The 9,921-nt window shown below is 32.1% G+C and overlaps 1 protein-coding gene across 2 annotated transcripts in view; it reads right to left on the bottom strand.

Moving 5' to 3' along the window:
- Nucleotides 1-4,852: 4,852 nt before the first annotated feature.
- LOC133321257 (nuclear protein localization protein 4 homolog) overlaps nt 4,853-9,921 on the bottom strand; it is a 41,939-nt gene continuing 36,870 nt past the window's right edge. For both annotated transcript variants that reach the window (XM_061530353.1, XM_061530352.1), the window contains exons 8-9: nt 5,110-5,525; nt 4,853-5,033 (exon numbers count right to left, since the gene is read on the bottom strand). In XM_061530353.1, coding sequence (XP_061386337.1) covers nt 4,859-5,033; nt 5,110-5,525 — 591 coding nt within the window. In that variant the 3' untranslated portion in view covers nt 4,853-4,858. The remainder of the gene's footprint in view (nt 5,034-5,109; nt 5,526-9,921) is intronic.

Genomic DNA, 9,921 nt, shown 5'->3' with positions numbered 1-9,921 from the left:
CAGCCAGGCTGAATTGAAGATTTCCTATAGAAACCATAATTCAGCCAGGCTGAATTGAAGATTTCCTATAGAAACCTTAATTCAGCCAGGCTGAATTGAAGATTTCCTATAGATACCTTAATTCAGCAAGGCTGAATTGCAGATTTGCTATGGAAAATCTTATTCGAAGATTTCTTGGAATCGAAGATTTCCAGGCTGATTTAAAGACTTTTATTCGCATTTCAACTTTCTCCAACCATGTAGCACCTTGCGTATCTATCTCATCCTTTTTTTAATTTTTTCATATAGTTTAGAAATCACCAAATATTTAAATACAAACCGTACATAAATAACGTAATTGTATTACAACGTAAAACAAAAGTATTAAATGAGCAAATAACAATAATATCAATTATTATAAACATTATTATTATTGAAATAAACAAAAAACAACAACAATAAAGTATTTAATTAATTTCATGTAGTTTGTGTTTTAGCTGCTAGTCTCAGAGAGTATCTTTAGTATTTTGAAAAAAAAAATATATTTCATTTCTAATTTTAATATTAATAACTCGCTTTTTACAATTTTTTATTTATTTTTATTCTTTTTTTTAAGTAACGCACATTTTGTCTCAGCTTATTTTTTTATTTTGTAATCAAAATCGTATATGATTGTAGATGAAAAGTCGATTTTTGGTAGTACCAGTAATATGGAAATTTGAAAATTTTGATTTTAATTTTTAAATACTTGCCTTATTGTAGCTTTTTGATCATTATATGGTAAGTATATTTGTAATGGAATATATTATAAATAATTTTTATGGATAACTTACCTCGGCATGTTTCAAAATATTTTTGGGGTGGAATAACAAACTTCGGGGCTTTTCTAACCAGCCAGCCATTGGGGCTGCAATAAAAACGTTTTTTTTTTCATTTAGATACTCTTATTCTGTCATACTGAATACTAAAGCCTCGCTGAATTGAAGATTTCCTATAGAAACCTTAATTTAGCCAGGCTGAATTGAAGATTTCCTATAGAAACCTGAATTCAGCAAGGCGGAATTGAAGATTTCCTATAGAAACCTTAATTCAGCCAGGCTGAATTGAAGATTTCCTATAGAAACCTTAATTCAGCCCGGCTGAATTGAAGATTTCTTATAGAAACTCTTATTCAGCCAGGCTGAATTGAAGATTTCCTAAAGTAACCTTAATTCAGCTAGGCTGAATTGAAAATTTCCTATAGAAACCTTAATTCAGCCAGGTTGAATTGAAGATTTCTTATGGAAAATCTTATTAAGCAAGACTGAATTGAAGAAATTCTATGGAAAATCTTATTCAGCCAGGCAGAATTGAAGATTTCCTATGGAAAATCTTATTCAGCCAGGCTAAATTGGAGATTTCCTATGAAAAATCTTACTCAGCCTGGCTGAATTGAAGATTTCCTATAGAAACCTTAATTCAGTCAGGCTGAATTGAAGATTTCCTGTAGAAACAGTACAAAATTTTATTCTTTTTTTCACTTACTTAAATTCGATCTATTGCGATATATTGTCTTGGTTAACATCATTGGTTTTACAATCTCGTGGGTAATTTTGTTGAGAGACAGACGTAAAGCCATTTTTGTTGCTGTTTACACTTTTTATTGATTTCAATATAATTTCCACTAGAAATCAAAGAAATTGATTTATTTGTGAGAAAAAAATTACAAGGAAGAGCAATTACCGTAAAATTTTGCAGTTTTCTTTTTCAAAATATAATTGGCACAGACAATTTCGTTTGTACTTCGATAAATGAAAAATTTAAAAATATTTTAAATTTGTTTCCGAATTAATTTTCCAAGTAGACTTGATAGAAACTTCCACTCCAACAACATTATGCACAAGTAGGTAAATTTGGGAAAAGTACTGACTGGCTGACTGACTGGAAATAGGGTTGTACTGGAGAAAGCATATCTGGTATAACGATTTAGTTGCAATTTTCTGAAATCGAAAATTAAAATTCGGCTGATTGAAATTAATTTTTTATATAGAAATATATTTTTGCCGATTTGTATGAATAAAAGTTTCTCTATATAAAAATATTCAGACGTGCTGAATTCAATTCATATATCCGAGGTTCCTTATCAAAATTCAAACAACAATATTTGTTTTTTTTTTTTTAATCCATTTCATTTTATTTACCACAAAAGATTTATTTATTTTTTCGAAATTTTTATTAGGCATATATTTTTGTTTATAGTAAGTAGTATAATAAAAGTAGTAGTAAAGTATTACAATGCTACAACATAACCTATAGATTTCATCTTTATTTTCATTCTATCGATTTAAGCTTCGTCTTTTTGTGTTTATTCATGTTGCTTTTTAATATAAAACAAATTAAAAAATATATCTACTGCTTGGCTGAATTGAAATGTAAATTGAAAAAAATATTCAGCTTCTAATTAAGTGGTCTTTTATAAATTAAAAACAAATTTATAAAAGGTCTGATAATTGAAAATTAATTCTGAATCCTTAGAAAAAATGAAAACTCACACAAAAATTGATTTTTTTAAACAATCGCCTTCACAAATTGTGTTTTGCCTAAAAGTATGCTATAATTTTCTTTATAAACAAACCAGAGGGGAGAGAAAGAAAATTGCCGTTAAAAAAACAAATTTTTGTGTGGTTTTTTGATTTTCAGGTAATAGGTGCCCAGCATCCAACAGCAGGTATCTTTCAGAACATCGCTGAATTCAAATGCAAATAACTCAGCAACTACTTAACCGATTTTAATAATTTTTGCACAAATGGTTCGAGGGAATTCTAAAGTTGTTTTTCATATTGACAATACATGTATTAAATTATCTTATATAATCATTATATGAATGTTCAGCCAGACTGAATTGAAGATTTCCTATAGAAACACTTATTCAGCCATGCCGAATTGAAGATTTCCTATAGAAACACTTATTCAGCCAGGTTGAATTGAAGATTTCCTATAGAAACTCATATTCAGCCAGGCTGAATTGAAGATTTCCTATAAAAAATCTTATTCAACAAGGCTAAACTGAAGATTTCCCATAGAAACTCTTATTAAGCCAGGCTGAATTGAAGATTTTCAATAGAAACCTTAATTCAGACAGGGTGAATTGAAGATTTCCTATTGAGAATCATATTCAGCCAGGCTGAATTAAAGATTTCCTATAGAAAATCTTATTCAGCCAGGCTGAATTAAAGATTTCCTATAGAAAATCTTATTCAGCCAGGCTGAATTAAAGATTTCCTATAGAAAATCTTATTCAGCCAGGCTGAATTAAAGATTTCCTATAGAAAATCTTATTCAGCCAGGCTGAATTAAAGATTTCCTATAGAAAATCTTATTCAGCCAGGCTGAATTAAAGATTTCCTATAGAAAATCTTATTCAGCCAGGCTGAATTAAAGATTTCCTATAGAAAATCTTATTCAGCCAGGCTGAATTAAAGATTTCCTATAGAAAATCTTATTCAGCCAGGCTGAATTAAAGATTTCCTATAGAAAATCTTATTCAGCCAGGCTGAATTAAAGATTTCCTATAGAAAATCTTATTCAGCCAGGCTGAATTAAAGATTTCCTATAGAAAATCTTATTCAGCCAGGCTGAAATGAAGATTTCCTATGGAAAATCTTATTCAGCAAGGCTGAATTGAAGATTTCCTATGGAAACTCTTATTCAGCCAGGCTGAAATGAAGATTTCCTATAGAAACTCTTATTCAGCCAGGCTGAAATGAAGATTTCCTATAGAAACTCTTATTCAGCCAGGCTGAAATGAAGATTTCCTATAGAAACTCTTATTCAGCCAGGCTGAAATGAAGATTTCCTATTGAAACTCTTATTCAGCTAGGCTGAATTGAAGATTTTTTACGGAAACTCTTATGCAGCCAGATTTTCCATAGGAAAACTTCTATTCAGCCAAGCTCAATTGAAGATTTCCTATAGAAACTCTTATTCAGCCAAGCTCAATTGAAGATTTCCTATAGAAAATCGTATTCAGCCAGGCTGCATTGAAGATTTACCCATGGGAAATCTTTTTTAGAAGGTTTCCTATAGAAACTCTTATTCAGGCAGACTGAATTGAGGATATCCTGTGGAAAATCTAATTCAGCCGGGCTGAATTGAGGATTTCCTGCGGAAAATCTAATTCAGCCGGGCTGAATTTAAGATTTCCTGCGGAAAATCTAATTCAGCCGGGCTGAATTGAAGATTTCCTATGGAATTTCTAATTCAGTCAGGCTGGAAAATCTTACTTAAATGTGTTGGGACCTTGGAAAAGTAATTTTAAGTAAGCCTAACTGAAATACTAAAACGTTTAGTTTTTAAGCTTGTTTTCCTTTTTTATATAAAAATTAAAAATATGTAAATGATTTTGCAAAATAATTTTCTTATATTTTAAAAAAGAAAATTATACAAATTTTATGTTTTTAATTTATTTGCCTTTTTTCTCGCTAAAATAAATTACAAAAAATAAATCTAGAAAAAAAACTATACTGAATATGTTTACAACATCAAACGCGCAACTGTAGTTGTGTGTGTGGTATAAGTTTTTTATTTATAATTTATTTTTTTTTTTATTCTTTTTCTTAAGAAAGCCATTTCCATGAAAGTTATGCTGGTAAATTTAGAAATTAAAAAAAAAAAATGTGAAACAAAAACAAAAGAAAAATTAATTTAGAATTGTTTTTCTTATAAACAAAATAAAATACACAAATATTCTGTTCTCTTTTTTTGTTGTTGTTGTAGATGATGATATTTTCTTGCAGAAAATTTATTCATGACAGTAGTTAGCAGACTTTGGGAATTTTGAAATTTCGCTTCGCTTCTTCTTCATCTGGTGGTGATGGTGGTGGTTGGGGTGGAAGGAAATCTATCTGGGCAGAGAGCAAATTTCACAGGATGACAATTCACTGCTATTGATAAAGGTGCAATGATTACAGGTCCAGGTGTTGCCATCGATGCCAGAACTATCCATGGCATTGGATGAGGAGCCACCGGCACCAGCACGATTTGTGGAGGATGACGAGGGATAACTTGTGGTGCCCCTAGAAGAGAAATAAAGAAAAGGTAAATAAATTTTTTAATTTTCTTAATAGAATATATCCATTTTTATTCACTTACCCACTACCACTTGAACTGGCCTGTATCAGCGATTCCAATAATTTCCACACCTCCTCCTTCTTAAAGGCATAGGCCATATTGGGATTCTTATTGCGTACCGCCTCCAGCAGTGGCATCATATGCTGACGCATTGGCAACATATCCATTTTAAACAAATAGACCAGCAAATGAAAATCGGATATGGCTTCAAGGAAATCTTCATCATCCCACTGGGATAGATAGGCGCTCAAGGCGTTAAAGTCCTGCAAGTGGCCATCCAAATAACGATTTTCCACGGGGAATGGTTGTCGTTTGTCATATTTGGAGAAAGTGAATTGCGGTTGCAACGGCGTCGATGCTGGCACATCGACAAGTAAATATTCAACGGGTAGTGGACGTGCCAAACGTTGTACCTCATTGCCGTATTGATCTTTTTCCTGGAATAATAAGAAAAAAATGTTTTTTTTTATAAAAAATATTATTCAACGAAATTAAGAAAATAATTCAAGAAAAAATTAAAAAAAAAGAAAATAAAAAATCTGGAACTTGTCTCTTAAATGCGTATAAATTTCAGCTAAGTATTAAATGAAGAGGTGGTAGAAGAGTATAAGGTAAGTAAGAAAGGTAAGTAATTTACCTAAAATCGGACTAATATATGTATGGTAGCTATATCTAAATCTGAACCGATTACTACGAAATTTAACACACATCGTTTTAGACTTATGTCAGTACGCTGTGCCAAATTTCGTGCAAATCGAAAGATATATAGGGACTTTGGTGCACTATTTACATAAAATCGGACGAAAATATATATGGGAGATATATCTATTTCTGAACCGATTTCTATGAAATTTAACACACATCGTTCTAGACTCAATTCAGTACGATATGCCATGTTTCGTGCAAATAGAAGGATATATAGGGACTTTGGTACACTATTTGCCAAAAATCGGACGAACATATGTATGGGAGCTATATATAAATCTTAACCGATTTCTACGAAATTTAACACACATCGTTCTATACTTATGTCAATACGCTATGCCAAATTTCGTGCAAATCGAGGGACCTATAGAAACTTTGGTGCACCATTTACATAAAATCGGACGAAAATATATATGGGAGCTATATCTAAACATGAACCCTTCTCCACGAAATTTCACACAAATAGTTATAGTCTTAATACAGTACGCTATGCCAAATTTCGTGCAGATCGAAGGATATATAGGGAATTTGGTGCACTATTTACCTAAAATCGGATGAAAATTTATGTGAGATCTATATCTAAATCTGAACCGATTTTTACGAAATTTTACACACATCGTTCTAGACTTAAGTCAGTAGGCTGTGCCAAATTTCGTTCAAATCGAAGGATATATAGGGACTTCGGTGCAATACTTACCTAAAATCGGACGAACATTTGTATCGGAGCTATATCTAAATTTGAACCGATTTTCACGAAATTTAGCACACATCATTCTAGACTTAATTCAGTACGCTGTGCCAAATCTCGTGCAAATCGAAGGATATATAGGGACTTTGGTGCACTATTTACCTAAAATCGGACGAACATATGTATGGGAGCTATATCTAAATCTGAACCGATTTTCTCGAAATTCAACACACATTGTTCTAGACTTAATTCAGTACGCTATGCCAAATTTCGTGCAAATCGAAAGATATATAGGGGCTTTGGTGCATCATTTACCTAAAATCGGACGAAAATATATATGGGAGCTATATCTAAATCTGAACCGATTTTCAGGAAACTTAGCACACATCATTCTAGACTTAATTCAGTACGCTATGCAAAGTTTCGTGCAAATCGAAGTATATATAGACACTTTGCTGCACTATTTACCCAAAATCGGACGAAAATATATATGGGAGCTACATCGAAATCTGAACGGATTTTCACGAAATTTAACACACATATTATTTTTCACTACCAACATAGTCGTGAATTTTTATCCCCTACACAACTATGTTGTCAGGGTATTATAGCTTTGTGCAGCCCCAAGAGTTTGTAACGCCGCGAAATATTGGTCTTAGACCCACCTTTATAAAGGGAATTTGGACCACAGAAAGTTATAGCTTTGTGATAGTTGTGTAGGGTATCGTATGGTCGGCCCCGTCCGACTATACTGCTCCGTTCACTGGTTTAAAAATAGTTTCTTATAAAAACATTCTGAAAACGTCCTCATGGCGTATACGCAATAATTCCATAATATTACTCATACGACACATAAACACCCTCTACGAAATTTTTGCAATCTTCAATATACTTCACACCACACTCACATTAAACGACACACAACGGTGCAACAAAAACAATACCTAATTGAGTAGAGAAACCAAACATACTCTCATACTCAAATACACCAACAGCGTGTGTGCACTCACAGGAATCGGTGCATAAATGTTGTGATGCTGTTCGGATGTTGTGTGTGTATGTGTGTTCGTTAATCATTGACATTGGACTTGTGTGTTGAGACAATAACAAACAGCCTTGTAAAAGTGTTACAGTTTTTGTTACTGTATTTTTGGCTGGCTGGATGACTGGGTGAATTGTTCGGCAATGGCTTTGAATATTTTTGTTTTGTTGGTGATACCTTGGCCATGAATAAAATAGGTGCATATATGCTACGAGAGAGTGTGTGTGCGTGCGTTTTTAAAGAGAGAGCGAACGAAGGAATTGCGGTTTAGGATTTTGTAGAGTTACCGATGTATGAAACGTAAGAATAATTTTTATCGATTATAATTTTTAAATTCGGAATTTGGGTTTCTTCTTCTAGGTTATCTTTATTTCGTTTGAATTTGGGTATGAAACGTCAGAGTAAAATTTTTGAATTTTTTTCGAAATTATGAAACGTCAGAATAAAATTTTTGAATTTTTTTCGAGTATAATTTTTAATTTCGGAATTTGGGTTTCTTCTTCTTGGTTATCTTTATTACTTTTGAATTTGGGTATGAAACGTCAGAATAAAATTTTTGAATTTTTTTCGAATATAATTTTTAATTTTGGAATTTTGGTTTCTTCTTCTTCTTGGTTATCTTTATTTCTATTGAATTTGGGAAAATATAATAATATAAACTTCAGACAATTTTTTTAGTAATTAGTCATTATTTTTCGGTTAAAACTTTTTTGAAGATTTTTTTTCTAAGTGGGACAGTATGAAATTGTATGCATTTTTTTTTTGGTATGTTGGTGTTATTGGTCGATTTTTAGAAATTTTGTTGGTTTTTTATACATAAAAAAAATGGGTAATTCTCTTCTTATCAATTGCAATAGTTTGGTCGGTTTTTTATTTTTGGACGATTTGTATACCCACACAACTATGTTGTCAAGGGTATTATAGCATTGTGCAGCCCCAAGAGTTTATAACGCCGCGTAATATTGGCCCTAGACCCACCTTTAAGTATACCGATCGCCATATCTCGATTATCTGAATCGATCTAGACTCAGTAAACACGATACAGGCCACAGTTATGGACCAATCTTCACGACATTTTGCTGGGTTCTGGCCAATGAAGACCCCTATTGTTTTTGGTAAAGATCGTTTAATATTTAGGCTAAAGTTAAGTTGGTCGCTCCAGAGGCCGCAATTATGGCCCAAACATAGGAGACGGGAATCGGGTCAGAGAAGACGCATGCCTGGACCCAGACTTTTGTGTGAAAAATGGCAAAATTTGTATTCTAAAGCGTATAGATTTACCCCTGAAGGACGTAGACTCAAGAGGAGTGGTTGACCGTTAAATTGATACCAATTATATTGTCGTTTGTACTTGGATGAGGGAGTTACACTTACATATTTACAGGTGGTTACGTATTCCGATATTATTTAGTAATCCATTACCACACTAGAGGGCGAAAATATAGCGTTGATCAAATATAAAATATTTTTTATTATTATTTATTTCGGGCATTTTCATGATTTTTTGACAATTTGGACTTTTTTGATTATTTTGGTCGCTTTTTGTAGTATTTTTATTTTTTTTTTCAGATTTAAGTTTTGGGCTCATTTTTGGTCAATTTGGGGGGATAATTTGATATATTTTAATAGATTTTCGATCGATCTCATTTTTAGAATTTTTTTTAAGACATAACTAAAATAATTCATTATACCTTTCACCACTCTGTGGTACAGGGTATTATGTCTTTGTGCATATCTTTGTAACAGGCAAAAGGAAACGAGATAGCAACGAGATAGAATATGCATAGAATCTGTCTGTCGATGTTAAATTGTAAACAAAGTACAGTTCGCATTTATAATCCGAATTGGATAAAATTTGGCACAGCTAATTTATTTGGCCCAAGGACGAACCCTAATGAAATTGGGAAAAATCGGTTCAGATTTAAGGTAAATGGTGCACCATATTTTGGTTCGATTTTATGTAAATGGTGCACTAATGTCCCTATATATCATTCGATTTGCACGAAATTTGATATAGCGTACTGAATTGGGTCTAGAACGACGTGTGCTAAGTTTCGAGAAAATCGGTTCAGATTTCGATATAGCTCCCATATATATTTTCGTCCGATTTTATGTTTTTTCGTCTGATTTTATGTAAATGGTGCACCGAAGTCATTTTATATCATTCGAATGGCACGAAATTTGGCATAAATAAATAAAATAATTAATTTTTCATCGCTTTAATTTTGGGAAATTTGGTACATTTTCGGTAAAATTCAATTTGAGAAATTTGGTAAAATAATTTCTATATTTTTTTTAATTATGTGTGTATTAAAATAAATTACTACCAACATTTTTGTTTGTTATGTTTTTTTTTATTTGGTCGGTATTAAATTTTTTTTCAGATTTTTTTGGTCGG

Source organism: Musca vetustissima, unplaced genomic scaffold (genome assembly GCF_032173495.1).
Source record: "Musca vetustissima isolate MV318-11 ecotype Yass unplaced genomic scaffold, APGP_CSIRO_Mvet_v1 utg23670, whole genome shotgun sequence".
In the NCBI taxonomy this organism is placed as follows: Eukaryota; Metazoa; Arthropoda; class Insecta; order Diptera; family Muscidae; genus Musca; species Musca vetustissima.
This window is presented reverse-complemented; position numbering and strand designations above follow the sequence as displayed.